Source organism: Hippocampus zosterae, unplaced genomic scaffold, assembly GCF_025434085.1.
Source record: "Hippocampus zosterae strain Florida unplaced genomic scaffold, ASM2543408v3 HiC_scaffold_22, whole genome shotgun sequence".
In the NCBI taxonomy this organism is placed as follows: Eukaryota; Metazoa; Chordata; class Actinopteri; order Syngnathiformes; family Syngnathidae; genus Hippocampus; species Hippocampus zosterae.
Genome location: NW_026262818.1, coordinates 4,162,485 through 4,178,536, shown reverse-complemented (window position 1 = coordinate 4,178,536; position 16,052 = coordinate 4,162,485). Strand labels below are relative to the sequence as shown.

Sequence of the window (16,052 nt, the reverse complement as noted above, 5' to 3'; positions counted from 1 at the left end):
CCCGCCCAAAAACAAACAAACAAACAAATGGTTGCACCCTCGATAAATGTTTAACCACACAGCTTCCGTGGAACATTTTGCCCAGTGCTACCACAGTTGGAGGCACATGTAACAACCCAACACTGAAAAAAGGTCTGGAGCCATATGCTAAAGCTGACAGGAGGTCTACGACTGTATTTTGAATTTTCTTTCACATTTGGACCTATTTTTGGCCTTTTGAAAAGGTCACATTTTAAAAACTCCTCCAAGAGACTATATCCATTTGTCTTGAAATTGTCAATGTTGTGGAGATGTACTGTTTGACAAGAAAAACAATGCTGATTTGAGCAGTTGTGAAAATATAAGAAATCTTGTCTATGCATATGTCAAAGCTATCAGGAAGTCTGCCATTTTGATATTTATTTCAAATTTGGCCTTTCACAGCTAGAGGTCACATCTTAAAGAACCCCTTCAGATTTTGTCCGATTGTCTTATACTGTATTGAGATGTTCCAGATGATAAGGAAAATGCTAATCTTATATATTCCTTGAATGCTGCTGTAATGAGGCTATTTGCCAAGAAAGTCACGCTGATAATAATGGTTTGTCAAACATATGAAACACAAAGTTTGGGATTTTTAATGAAAACCTGTTGCTGTCGTCGCACACTGTTCGCCAAGAAAACTGCACTTATTTTGAGAATCTAAGCATGCAGAAAAACTGAACATTTGCACAAACATCAAGCCTTTAAAAATCAACATTTTATTAGTTTATTGTGTAACTTTAAAAAATGGTTCATAAGTGCCCCCAAACTGGGATTGGTTTCCATGGTGTGAATGGCCGGGTGTCTCTATATGTGCTCTACGGCTGACTTGCGACGGGTTTGGGGTGTCGTCTGCCTTCCGCTCGAAGTCAGCTGGGCTAGGCTACAGCAACCCCGCGCCCCTGTTCAGGATAAGCAGCGTTGAAAATGGAAGGATGGTCGGTCGGTCAGTGAAGGCCCTCGTTATCGAGGAATGCGGCCCCCAGGACAGGGCGACGGCTCCTGGTGCTTGTGTCTCCGATGACTGTGGAGGCCCAGTCTTCCCCGAAAACCCCGCCCGCAGGATTGACAGAAGTGGGTTGGGGGGCCGGGCGGTTGCAGGGCCCTCTCCTTCCTCCGCGCTCGCCGGTCCTCCTCCGCTGAAGATGACCCTTTAGCTGGTCTTTGAATCGTCTCTTCGGGGCTCCGCGGGGACGGGTGCCCTCCAGCAACTCCGCGTAGAGGAGCTGCTTCGGGAGACGGTTGTCGCTCATCCGCTGCACGTGGCCGGCCCACCGCAGTTGGGCCAAGGTGATCATGGCCTCGATACTCGTGAGGCCAGCCCGGGTGAGGATCTCATTATTAGTCAATCTCTCCTCCCAGGAAACGTTGAGAGATCGGAGTCGTCCTTGGTGGAACCTCTCGAGCCTCTTGATGCTGCTCCGATAGAGGGTCCAACATTCGGCGCCATAGAGAAGGGTCGGAAGGACGACAGACTTATACACCAAGATCTTCGTGTTGGTGGAAATGGCGTGATTCCTGAAGACCCGACGACCAAGGCGTCCAAAGGCTGTGTGGGCTGCCTGGATACGGTGAGTGAGGTCCTCCGTGAGGCCGGCGTCCTGCTGGATAATGCTACCCAGGTAAGGGAACGCCGATACCTGCTCGATGGGTTCGTCGTCTATGGTGATTTGGGGTGGATGATGGTTCAGGTGGAGGGTCTTTGTCTTTTTGGTGTTGACGGAGAGGCCAAAGGTCCTGTACGCCGCGGCGAAGCCGTCCATGAGGAGCTGGAGGCCCCCGTAGGAGTTGGAGACCGCAGCATTGTCATCAGCGTACTGGAGTTCGCTGACGGTCGTGACCATGGTCTCCCGCTTGCTCCTCAAACGGCTGAGGTTGAAGAGTGACCCTTCATGATGAATGTAATAAACCAACATCGACGAAAATGTCTGTTGGAGCAATGTGCTAAACTCTAGAATAAGTCCGCTATTTTGAAGCAGCATCCTGTTGACTATAAAAGCTGTTGTAACTTGACTTGATTATTTTTCATCACACTCGTAGCGCCACCTACAGGATAAAGGAAATATATGTTTTAATTTTTAAAAATGTTTTTCTCCCAGCAGGTTAACCAGATTAACCTCATATTTGCTGGTAAAACTTTTTGGGCGTTCATGATGTGAAAACAAATCAATGATTTTGATTTTTTTTGGCCCCACTTTTTGGCTTTTTAAAGAAGTCAGATTTTAAATACCTTCTCGAGATTTGAGCAGTTTGTCTTGAAACTATAGGTCCTTCATCTAAAGATGTTAATGATATAAAATCAAAGTAAATATTTCATCCAACACTGCTGCCCTGTTGTTTGATGAGAAAAATGATGGTCTTAAAATTAAAGTAAAAACCTTAGTTGCATCCTTGACAAATTTTTAACAAAACAGCCCTGTTTGAATGTTTCACCAAGATCTCTCAAAAGTCGGAGGGATTTGTAACAGCCCAAGACCAGCAAAAAGTTTCTGGAGCCCTACTCCAAAATTAAAAGGAAGTTGGCCATTTTAAATTTCCTTTAAAAATGTTGCCTCATTTTTGGCCTTCAAAGTAGCCTTTAATCTGGTGTAAAAAATAAAAAATAATATACGTGAAAAACCAGTAACAATTGTAATAGCACAGCCACTTTACCAGTGGTATATGATTATATCTATATCTATACCTATATCTATATCTATATCTATATCTATATCTATATCTATATAACACTTTGTTTTTTCTTCTTTCTACCCCCCAATTTTGCTGCTGTAGACTGTCAATTTCCCCAGTGTGGGACAAATAAAGGATATCTCAATTCATTTTCAAAAAAAATCCAGTTTTACTTTCTTTTCTTTTTTTCTTCTCTGCAATGAATCATTCATTCATTCAGTCATCTTCTGTACCGCTTGATCCTCACTAGGGTCGCGGGGGGTGCTGGAGCCCATTCCAGCCGTCTCCGGGCAGTAGGCGGGGGACACCCTGAATCGGTTGCCAGCCAATCGCAGGGCACACATAGACGAACAACCATCCACGCTCACACTCACTTTTGTTAATCCTACACGGAAAGTAACATTCATCAGAGAAGAGAACGTGTGTGTCTATCTATCTATCTATCTATCTATCTATCTATCTATCTATCTATCTATCTATCTATCTATCTATCTATCTATCTATCTATCTATCTATCTATCTATCTATCTATCTATCTATCTATCTATTTATCTATCTATCTATCTATCTATCTATCTATCTATCTATCTATCTATCTATCTATCTATCTATCTATCTATCTATCTATCTATCTATCTATCTATCTATCTATCTATCTATCTATCTATCTATCTATCTGTGTGTATAGTATTGATGTATGTGTAACTTTAAAACGGAATAAATGCATAGATTGTGCACCTTTTAAGTGACTCGGGTAGGTGCAATTGAGGCGCACTATAATTTCTGAACAACATCTATATGTAATATTATTTCGGTACTGTATTAAATTATCTTTGTTGGATTTCTTTTGAATAAAACAGTTTGTTGAACTGACACATTTATCAGTGTTTACCAGCATTTTCCCTTGACCAATCACACGAAAGTAGGTTACAGTTACGCATGCGCAGAAGCCTGCGTAATTTGTTGATATCCTGTTTGGTTTGTAGTATTCGCAGAGGCTTTGCTCGTTCGAATCCAAAATTAGTAAGCACCGTCGGTTTCGTTTGAGAGTGGATGCGCTAGTCAAGAGAAGGTCATCTGTATGAGGGACTAATGGAAGACACACGGGATTTGGTAAGTACAATGAGCATTTCGGGCCGCGAGCCTACTAACATAGACGTTGGGTTACTTTCAATGATCCTTTGTTGTTGTCTTATTTACTAGACCTAGCGAGTATCTTTGGCTCTTCTATATATCATCTCAAAGTTGTCGAACATTTCTAGAGATGGAAAAAAATAACTGCACTACCCTGAAACTTTGGTGACGACGTTTTTGTTTCTTGAAAATGAGTGTAACAATTATTTCAAAAGGTTTCCGCTAGCAAGCTATGCTAATGCTACTTAGCGTTGAGCTGATTTGGTTTTGCCGTTTATTTTGCAATTGTTAATTTATTTTTTGTTCTTGTGAACGTTGTGATAACAGTTGATGATCAGACATGGTATAGTATTTTTTTCCAAACTTAACAAAATAGTTGAATAATTTAATCACTGGGGTCACCTGTGTTGCAAAAAGCAGGAAGTGACGATGTTTAACGTAAACACTGTTCAGGTACGCCGAGGACAGGGTTATTTAATATTGAGTTTTAGTAAAACAGGAAGCGGTACTTACGAAATGGTTATTTTGACGTGACTGGTAACTCACCACGAAGGGTTATTTTGCCGCTAATCGGGAGAGTAGGACAAGTAGAAATTTTACGGCACTGGAAGGGTGCCAACTCTCGGTGTAGTAGTTCAGCGGTTGCCCCGAAGGTGGTTTATTCCATCGCGTCACGGGTTCAAATATCACTCTGTAACTTTTTATTAGGTTACGAGCAGCGACGACTGCGTGGTCCATATAATTTTTGTAGAAATTATTATTATGACCTGAGGAGCTGTGGGTATTTTTTCTCACGTTTACATGCATCATATTAAGATAAGAAAACCTTTATTAGTCTCACAATGGAGAAATTCCAAATTTACAGCAGCAAAGTTATGAAAGGAAGTAGAACAATAAAATATAGGAGCTGCTGGAAAGGCAGCCACTATCGCGGTGCCAGTTTGAAGTCAAAAACAAGTTTAAATAACACAACACATAGGACACAGATAGTTGTGCAATCTTCACCACTTTTCTGCATACACTTTGTTGTCTGAATCAGTTATAGATGAAAGAGGAGAGGATCAAAGTGTCCTTTCACTAGTGTATCAGAGACGTCATGCTGAAAATGTGCACACGTCTGCTACAAACTAAGTTTTGAAAGCAAACACGAAGCTGTTGCGTCCATTGACGGAAAGAGATTAGTTCACTTCTCCTGACCCACGTAATCCGCTTCAAACTCCAAGCTGCGACTCCCAGTTCCAAATCCACATCGGCGCTAACACTCCTTTCTTCTCATCATCGGCTCCTCAAGCCTTAAATCCATCCCGCCGCAGACCGTTCAACAGCAACGACAGTCAAATGGCGCCGACATTCCTCCCAGTCAAAAACAGTGGTGGTATACCCATGCTGCCGAGAAGGCGCAACCACCAAGCATTCTCCTTCTTGATGAATGTTGTGGCCAAAAAATGCTGAAAAAAGTCCACATTAGGTCCACACGACATAACAACAAACACAAAGTCACAAAACTAACACAAAAACAACAAAAAAAGCAAGGCTCATGAGAGCACTTGCCGACGGCTGCCTACTGGTGTGCCACCTTTACTTCTAAGATATTATTAATCAATTATTATTCAAAGAAAATTAATCGTGATTACTCACACATTTTTTATCGCTTCTGAATTTCCTTTCATATTTTTTTGTCCTATTTTTTTCCCCATTTTAATGCTCTCATCAACATGGAATCATGAATCAGTTTTCTATGTGCAAAATGCAAATATTTACTGAAATAACAATTTCGATTTTCAATTTTACATGAACATTTTTCACTTGGAGCAGTTATTCACACAATATTACTGTCCATCAACAACAGTGAAAAAAATATTTTGTCACACAACAGCTGCTGTAACAGCTCTTTTTATGGAATCAAAACAGCAATATAAAATTATAAAGTGCACATCTAAGGTAAACTAGGCTGAGTACCGATAGTGGATTTATGCCATGTTTGCATACTTTGTTTTTCTCAAGTTTGCTTTAAACACAGCACTCAGGCTATGTTGATTCTGTTGGTCCTTCTTGCGCGGAAGTCTCTCTATGGTTTTGTGTGGACATCATTTCGGATGACTACACTTGGTTAGATGACAACACTGGAGACGTTTTATTTTCAGTGTGGTCGCTAGGTCGCTACCACTGCACCGCTGAACTCTCGACATGCCTCAGCGCACCGTCGCTGTCAGATGAACACAGAGAAGCTCCACCCCCATTATTTATATGGACACGGAACACTGTAACCTTCCACACAAAATAGTTCCAAACAAGTAACAATCGTGTCAGTGGCATACATCGAACTCAACAGAATGCCTACTCTTTATTCACCTGAGGCTCATCAACCTATTCTCTTATTTCTCTCCCGAAACAGTGTCTTCTCCCGCTTGGTGTACCTTAGCCTTCTCCACCACGTACACTTTCTGTTCAAAGCTTGTAATGGAGGCTCTCGCTGGCAATCCGAAGTGGAGTCGTTCGATGCAGCGCGAACGATTTCACCTTGAGTCTGGCTGTGGACAATGTTGACAGGCTTGCATGCAGGCGCCATACATTTAGCTCTGGCTTCAGCAAATTTGTTCTTCGTCGTGTTATCCATTTTTTTCGCTTTGAAATGATCCATAGCTGTCTGTCTTAGACGCGGGGGCGGAGTACTCACATCAGCTGTGTGCTTGGCCATTAAGTGGTATTTCAGACTCGACATGCTATGATGATAGCTCAGTTTACTACTGCAAAACATCCAGGTAACTTTGGTCTTGTCAGTTGAACTATCTGGCAACTTTTTAAAAGTAAACTTTCCATTCATAAACTCTTTAAGTATCCGTTTTCGGTGTCTCGCGCTGCCATGGCTCGCAAAACAGACATGTGCGTGGACCTGTGCAGCGCGCCTGTTGTTTTGTTCCTGGTTTATTTACAGAGCAACGTAACATCCGCTGTGACGTCTGCCGCGTTAATCTCGTGAGAAAAAAACGAATCCCGTTAAAATTCATTTAAATTAATGCAGATAACGTGCTAAACTGACAGCTCTCATATATATATATATATATATATATATATATATATATATGACGTTTGTTAAATTCTTTCGTCAAATTGATAGTAGATTACACATGCATCGTCTTGGGAAGAGGATGTCAAGCCACATCAATACTTACCTGTATTAATGATTACCAGTAAATTCATCTTTGCAGTGTGAGATTGGAAAAAATACTGATTTTGTGGTATGTTGTATTCATGATGCCATGAGTACAACATATTTTGATCCATTTATTTTATTGAATAAACCTGGAGTACACAGCTACTTATGGAATGTTCATTGTTAATGCATAGTTTTCAAACATTCACCCTTGAAACATTCATAATCAAGAATTCTGAAACTCAAACGTATATCAGTCAAAATGGAAAAATGGGTTCCCATGATGAACGTTTACGGAACCCAAAATGAGTTACCGTGGTTTCCGTGGGTAAGCCGACGGAACCGAAAAACAATTTCCGCGAATTTCCGAAATCCTCAGGCCTGCTACTGAATTATTTAAATTTTTGCAGCATTTATTTATAATTGTATGTATGTGTTGTTGTTTGTGTTATTATCATATTATATGAATTGAATAAGTAGACCATTTCAGAATTCGAAATTTGGGACTCTCGAAATGCATCATGGGACTCGTACTTTTCTGATCAGCTAATCCCTGGGACTCGCTGGTGGTAAACTGTAAAATTATCACTGTTGTAATGTAATTATTTCATTCAGATTTTTTCCTTTAATTTCAAACTGTTTTTCTACTGTACAACGCGTCTAGAATAAAATAAAACAGTGAACTATTAAAAAATGGACCAATCATGAACAATAAATATGCCTTATCGTGTAAACATAATAATATTGAAGTTAAGATCCTACATACATCCTACATCATTCTTACTTGCAAATGTGACTCATCCAACGATGACACGTTTGACTGCTGCTTTCATCTGGTGGCTGCCGACTGGTTATTAGCGACTAAACTGCTAATGTTTACGTGCGCAGGCTGTGCAAACTGCTCACACTTTCATGTTTGCAACTTGATCGCTTGGGTGCTACTTGTTCAAATGAGTCAACAGGTTTCTCGTATTGCCTTGTTTTTGATGACATACCATGCACAACGGCTTCCTACGCCACGTCACTCCGGAGGTATCACTTGGGGAGGAACTTCTTTTGTCAAAATAGCTTCATCTTCGGTAGTCATGGCTGTCCATCAGCTGTGCGTTTCGCTGTACTTTTGGTCAATTTGTTATTATTAGTTTCTGTTTACTGCTGCTTTTTCTTCCTTGATTTTGATAACTGATGTTTGTTTGTTTTGGTTTGTTTTTTGATTGAAGGCTGAGCGCACCCCGCGTTCAGAGCGGAAGAGAAGAGATTCGTTTGGGATGTTTGATGGCTATGACAGTTGTAGTGAGGAGTCAACCAGCAGCTCCAGCTCAGAGGACAGCGAGGATGAGGTGGTTTCCTCTCTCCCTGCCAGTCTTCCCATCATCAAGAACAATGGCCAGGTCTATACTTATCCTGATGGAAAGGCTGGAATGGGTTTGTACATAATGTCTAATTTTTATTTTATGTTTTTGAAAACATTTTCTAGGGATGCAAAATAACTATTGGCTGAGTCAATTTTGGGCAGATTGGGAATTAAGGTGTCATGTCAGGCAATAAGACCGATGACCCAAAAAAACCCAATCAGATTAAAAAATGAAACTTTAAAAATCCAAGAATGAATAGGAAAAACCAATGAAGGAGGTAGTAATTGGTCTCTGAGATTGTTTCGCATCGCTCACAACAAACATAGCATGTGTCGTGTGGGACTTCTCAGGCAGCAAATCGAGCACTTGACTTTCTTCTGAACACGGCCTGGCGTAAAAGTGCATTGAGCTTACATTAAACCAGTGCTTCTCAGTTATTTTCTGTTATGCCCATCCCCAACAAGAAGAAAACGGATAATATTTTAAATCCATCAATTTGCCTGAAATACCCCCCCCCCCCCCCCATAAAATCCTTGTTTATACCTTGTTTGAACATTTTTTTACCAACTTTTTGACCAACTCATTGCACCATTCTGAAAACTAAAATTAAATACGTCAATAAATAATCATAAATTCAGTTCAGGAACATTAACTCAGGGGCAGGAAAAATAAAGCACTTTAGTCTACAAAACAAAAAAGAATAAAACAATTAGTGCTATTTCCCCCCCCCCCCCTCTTTCTCTCTCTTTTTTTTAAAATCAAAATGAGGAAGTCAGGATTAATGGCTACGAGGAGCACATTTTGCAGTGCACAACTTTTCCAGCGAAGCTATAATGTGTTTCAGTGGCGCTTTGATTTATTTGGCTTCATGCTGTCTGCTGTCAAGTCAAGTCAACAGTATTTATAGAGCACTTTCAAACAGCCATCGTTGCATACAAAGTGCTGTACATGGAACAATTTAACATGCACAATAAACAGTAAGACAAATCGGTAATAAAGGTGGTAGAAAGCACCAAACAGTAAAACCAAGAACAAATCTAAGTCATGCTGAGTTGAATGCCAAAGAATACAAGTGAGTTTTGAGGAGGGCTTTGAAGATGGGCAGCGAGGAGGCTTGTCGAATGTTCAGTGGGAGGTCATTCCAGATAGAGGGACTAGCAACAGAAAAGGCTCAATCCCCTTTGAGCCTCAGTTTAGTTCTAGGTACTTCTAATAAGGTCTGGTCCACAGACCTGAGGCGCCGGGCAGATGTGTAGGGGCGGATGAGCTCAGAGAGGTAAGGTGGCGCAAGATTAGTCAGAGATTTGAAAACAAAGAGGAGGATCTTGAAAATAACTCTAAAATGAACTTGACTTGACTTGCTGAGAGCATTTCTAGACACAGTTAACACATCAGGTTTCCTTGTCACCCACTGTAGTAGAAGCCAAGCACTAAATACGCTTCATCATATTTCCTTGTCTTAGCTTTCGGGTGACTTTCTTTTCTTTCATTATCTTTGTCTCGTTACGCCTTTCTTTTCATTTTGTCAGGGTTTGTTTACTGCACTTCATATTGCCTGCTTGGTGCAAAATATCCCGCCAAAAAACGACACTATAAAGCAGGGGTGCCCAACCACTCGACTGAACTGACCGCAAGGTGTGATGGGGGAAAAAACTTTAAAAAAAAAATGACATGACAGGAAGTCAGTGTCGCCAAACTTGGCGACTTTGAAACTATATTTAGTGAGTATTCAGATCCTCTAATTTTTCTTTTTTTTTCTCAAAAAAGTTAGTGAAATAGTCACAATCTAGCGACTTTTTCTGCTGTTATCGGAGAGTTGGAGTCTGTGTGGTGGAAGCACGTTGTTCTGAATGAGCAGCGGCGGGAACTGTTGTGGCCCCAACCCCAAATGAAGCCGCTGCTGGCTGATCGCGCCAGATTTACAATCTGGGCGGGACGTAAATGTAAAACTTTCCTTTGTCTGAAAAAAACCCAGCAAATAAACAAATAAAAATTACAAAAGTAAAAAAGAGAAGGAAAAAAAACATCCCCCAAGTAAGCACTGATGACATAATTGAGCGACGTTTAGGACAGCCAATTGCTACTTTCGTTACTGATGAGTTTGAAATCCTGCTGGAAGTTGATCGCTGTTCACAGTAGCGAGCAGCTAGCGATTACAGCGGTGCTTTAGCTGGTTCAACGCGGCTCCTGGGGTTTCACACGACAAGCGTTGAAAATGCCTCGGTGGCGGCAATGCCATTCAAACAACGGTGCTAAATACACAGAAGTACTACGTCAGCCTATCATCAATCTCGCTACTTGATTGACACAGAGGGCAACCAATCAGATGACTGAATCACCACTCTTGTGCAAACGACAGCGCTAAATGCTAAGCTAGTTAGCGAATTACCTCTGATGTCAAGGCAGGGGGTGCCCAATACGTTGATCGCACTCGACAGGGAGCCAGCGGACTGGTACCACGTCGACCGCAAGGAGTCGGAGGAGGAAATTGTGTGTGTGTGTGTGGGGGGGGGGGGGGGGAATTTGGTGTGGGACAAAACGGTGGCTTTTAGATTTATCTTTTCTCACTGATTTCACTGGCCAGCTCAGTGAACTGAAGTTGTTGAAGTCAACATGATGAGTTCAGTGAGCACATTTCAAAGCAAGCTAAAGCTGATGTCCACCCGGCTGCGGCATGGTAACTTGTGCAACTTCCCTCACAAGCAAGCAGAACTACAACGTCAAGGGGAAGGTGTGACATAGCTTGACAGTGCAAGTTATGAGGAGCATGTTCAGAGCATCTCGTCAGAGTTTGAGAGGTGTTTTATTGACTTTGCATCCATAGAGCCTATCGTCAGCTATATGTGTTATCCATTTGGTGCAAATATTGAGGTTGGTGTCATTGCCGCCAAAGTCAAATCACTTTTCTACATTGAAAGCCCCACTCTTGAGGATGAGATTCTGAGATTGCAAAATGAAATTGGGATCACAGCCAGCCCACTGATGTAGGAAGTGATTTCCTTTTTTCAAACAGAGATCTACCTGTTTCGTAGCTGTTTTTTTTCTGTTAGATTTATATTTGGTTATATGTATTTGACAATAAAATTGTATCCAATCCAATCCAATGTAGGAAAGCCAAATGGCTTGGCCCTGGGACTTTTAGTGTTCTTGTGTGTGTTGTGTGTGTGTGTGTGTGTGTGGGGGGGGGGGTCAGATGGTGACAGTGGACTGGTAGATCTCTGAAGGCTGGCTCCTTGAAAAGTAGCACTTGTGACAAAAAAGGATGGGCACCACTGCCATAGAGCTAATACTCCCTGCACACTCTCTGACAATGAGGGCGTTCCTGCCAACTGCTGTAGTGGATGTGCAATTACACTTGATTCACTTATCTTCGGCAAAAAAGCATGTTCCCCAGAGTCAACATGTACTTCCACTGGCATCGCATTGCGCCCCCTTATTTGAGAAGGACTGCATTAAACAAACATGGAATTGTTTGTTTAGTATTTGTTCACAGGTTTGGAGGGAGACATTTAGTGTTCTGTTTGCACCAAATCTTCTGGAAACATTCCACATTAGGGGTTTGGTAACAAGAACATGCTTAGAATATATATATTTATTAGATATGAGAATTTAAAGTTTTGGTAGACATTTTAAAAAGGATCATGGAAGTTGACATGTTTGAACTGCTTTAGCAGGCCCATAAAATGATGTGGCGGGCCAGATCTGGCCTTGTTTGACACCTGTGCAGTAGAATGACAATGAGTATTTCAGTTAAAGAGTAAAAGAACATCAGGGCTGTCAAACTCATTAGAGGGTGTTCAAAGTGCCAAATTAGATGTCAAGCAGGCCGAACCAGTAAAATCATAGTATAATTCTTTGTTTTCACTCAAAGAAGTCAGAGTGCATTAGGAACAATATTTTAATACAATATCCTTTCACAAAATATAATGAACAGCCACAGATTTCTGAGTTGAAATTTGTGCAATGTGCTAATGATTATTATTTACATCTGGTCACAGAGTTGTAGAAATTGCATTTGGTGCATTGGAAAATGTAATATATAAAAATAAATTAAATGGTCAAACCTCGGTTTTCGTCCATAATCCGTTCCAGAAGGCTGTTTGAAAACCGAATTGTTCGAAAACCGAAACCATGTTTCCTATTGGAATCAATTAACATTTTTTAATCCGTTCCAAGTCAAGAAAACAACTTTTTTTAAACAGCTTTTTTAAAAAAAACAATTTTACACCATAAACTGCCCACATGTAATTAGTGAGCAGCTAATATGTAAAATACTGTACAAACAAACTGTAATATGTTTTATTTTCACCAATTTTAACATCAGAGATGAAAGTCCTCCAGATTTTCCCGGAATTCCGGATTTTCAAATTTTCATGAAAGTTCCTCAGGAAAATTTAGGAAAATTTGCCTGAAATTAATCCGGATATTAGTTGACAACATTGAACAAACACACGTTTGAGTTCGTTATTTTGATGTCACGAGCGTAGCCATGTTGAGGCACTAACACTAATAACAGTAAAGAGATTTTCGTCTCCTTATAAACACACTTGCTAAACCCCAGTGGAACAAATAAAAGGCACCGTGGACAAGACAGTTGTTGTAGTTAAAAAAAAAACAAAAACATATATATACAGTATATGTTTGAACAAAAAAGGAAACATGAATTCGCAGAAAAACATGTCCGTCTTGTCGTTGAGCGTCTTGTCGTATCGACCAACTTGCTGCGCAGTTTAGCTGTTGTCGAAGTTAAAAGCTTTTTTGGTTGAGCGGTAGACGGGCAAGCTGACATACAGGCAAGCTCCTAAAAAGGAGAGATGTGGTGTTGGTTTTTAAAACGGATACTTTACTTATGCTTTTCAGTCTCAACCAATACAGACATGTCTGTATCCGTGCCTTCTGTTCTGTGGTTTAACTCAAGATGTTCAAGGACTGCCTCCGAAAAACGTAAATTAACGATAACTTTAATGACTTATATCTATCTATCTATCCATCTATCCATCCATCCATCCATCCATCCATCCATTTTCCAAACCGCTTGATCCTCACTAGGGTTGCAGGGGGTGCTGGAGCCCATCCCAGCTGTCTTCGGGCAGTGGGAGAGGGACACCCTGAATCAGTTGCCAGCCAATCGCACGGCTATATATACATATATTAGAGCTGTCAGTTTAGCGCGTTTTTATTGGCATTAATTTAAATGAATTTTAACGGGGTTAAAATTTTTCTCACGAGATTAACGCGGCACGCGTCACAAGCGGATGTTGCGTTGCTCTACAAATACACCAGAACAAAACGACAAGCGCGCTGCAGAAGTCCAGGCCCATGTCTGTTTTGCCAGCCATGGCAGAGCGAGACACCGAAAACTTAGAGTTTATGAATGGAAAGTTTACTTTCCAAAAGTTGCCAGATTGCTCCACTGACAACAAGATCAAAGTTACCTGTTCTTCTCCCTCTGTGTATCATACAGGTATTAGGGATGTGAATCTCAGCACTGAGGACGATTCGATGCACATCTCGATGCACTACCAGCGATGCGATACTTAAACGATACATGGAATTTTCTGGCGACACGATGCGATACGTTTCATCGTCTTCACGATGTGATACGACGCGATACACATTTAGTTCAAATCAATGCGATACGATACGATACAGTGCAATTTGTTGTGATATTGTGCAATTAAACATGATGCAAATACGCAAAGAAAAAAGTAAAAAAAAAGATGGAATTCAGTATGGTATTGCATAAAGTAGACCACTTTATTCCTTATAAATAGTAGAACGTGTAAAACAACTTATTTAAGCCCTTTCGCAAAAAGTAGACCACTTTATTCCTTATAAATAGTAGAACGTGTAAAACAACTTATTTAAGCCCTTTCACAATTGGGTTTTGTGCAAAGAAAATGTAAATAATTTGGTAACTGAGACTCACAGCTGCTGTAGTGTAAACACAAACAGCCTACTCACTGAGTGTCTTATATGAAATATCCATCTCCATAGGACAGAAAAAAATACAATTGAAACAATGTGGCAGTCACAGCCTCAAAGCTGTTGTGTGTATTGTAGCGTACGCAGACCACTCTCACTGAGTGTCAAAATGAAATGTCCAAAAGAGTCATCCATATATAGTTTTTCCTTGCGCAGTCACAGTGACCTGCAAGGGGACCCCCAAAATAAGAGATTTTTTTCTGATCCTGACCTGGTTTGCCAAGAGTTTCTCCGGTGTCCAACGAGGAACTGGACGGGGAGGGGGCGGGAAACTTGTCGGTGATGTGGTGCCATCGTTTTAAGTGGTCTGCATAATTGTGGTGCTGCTGTTGTATGGCTTCGTAGTGCGACATTCTTTGCAAATTACGGAGCTTTTATCAATCTTTCCGTGTTTATTTTCGAAGCCGTAGTATTTCCAAAAATAAGATCTGAATGTTGCGGAAGCATTAAATACAGTAGTTTCCTCGCTGCTGCTTGCGCGAACTTACATAGTGTTTCGCTAGTTGTGTACTGGACTGTATGTGACGCACGGCTACCGTCCGTATTCAACACAAAACGCAAAACAATGATGGTGCATACATTGCGCCTAGGAAAGGGCAGATAGGTGACGTTTAACATGAATAAAACGGCGCTTATATCGGATTTTACCGATACCCACCAATGCATCGTGATGAATCTCGATTTCACCCGTGAATCGCGTCGTACCCAGTGAATGAGCCGATGCACTCGCATCGCGCACATGCGCATCGATGTATTGATTTATATCGATTATTTTCCACACCCTTAACAGGTATACGATGTATGCCACTGACGCGATTGTTACTTGTTTGGAACTATTTTGTGTGGAAGGTTACAGCGTTCCGTGTCCATATAAATAGAGCGGGTGGAGCTTCTCTGTGTTCGTCTGACAGTGACGGTGCGCAGAGGCGGTGACATGACAACGAAAGTTCAGCGTTGCAGTGGTATCGACCTAGCGAAAATAAAACGTCTCCAGTGTTGTCATCGAACCAAGTGTAGTCATCCGAAATGAGGTAGACACAAAAACCGTGGAGAGACTTCCGCGCAAGAAGTACCAACATAACATAGCCTGACTTTGTTAGGGGGAGTGAAACCCCCCTCTTTCAGAATGGTTTGCCCCAGCAGAACGGGGGAATGCTTGCGCTTGTTTGTACGGCCGGCAATTTTGTGAGTTTTGAATACAACGGCACATAACGAACACTGGTGTCCGGGGTCTCGTTATTCTCCAACAAACATACAGAAACAGACTGCTGTGTTCAAAGCAAACTTGAGAAAAACGAAGTATGCAACCATGGTTTAAATCCACTATAGTCAAGTCAAGTCAAGTCAACAGTATTTATAGAGCACTTTCAAACAGCCATCGCTGCATACAAAGTGCTGTACATGGAGCGATTTAACATACACAATAAACAGTAAGACGAAATGGTAATAAAGGCGGCAGAAAGCACCAAGCAGTAAAATCATGCTGAGTCGAACGCCAAAGAATACAAGTGGGTTTTGAGGAGGGCTTTAAAGATTGGCAGCGAGGAGGCTTGCCGAATGTTCAGTGGGAGGTCATTCCAGAGAGAGGGACCAGCAACAGAAAAGGCTCGATCCCCTCTGAGCCTCAGTTTAGTTCTTGGTACTTCTAACAAAGACTGGTCCACAGACCTGAGGCGCCGGGCAGGTGTGTAGGGGCGGATGAGCTCAGAGAGGTAAGGTGGCGCGAGATTATT

At 41.4% G+C, this 16,052-nt stretch overlaps 1 protein-coding gene across 4 annotated transcripts in view; it reads left to right on the top strand.

Moving 5' to 3' along the window:
• Window positions 1-3,622: 3,622 nt before the first annotated feature.
• Window positions 3,623-16,052, top strand: part of LOC127594588 (MBT domain-containing protein 1-like) — a 73,106-nt gene continuing 60,676 nt past the window's right edge. For 3 of the 4 annotated variants that reach the window (XM_052056445.1, XM_052056446.1, XM_052056444.1), the window contains exons 1-2: window positions 3,623-3,804; window positions 8,200-8,404. In XM_052056445.1, the coding sequence (XP_051912405.1) occupies window positions 3,784-3,804; window positions 8,200-8,404 (226 nt within the window). In that variant the 5' untranslated portion in view covers window positions 3,623-3,783. Of the gene's footprint in view, window positions 3,805-8,199; window positions 8,405-16,052 lie in introns of those variants that run through there. The other variant, XM_052056443.1, reaches the window with a different exon arrangement.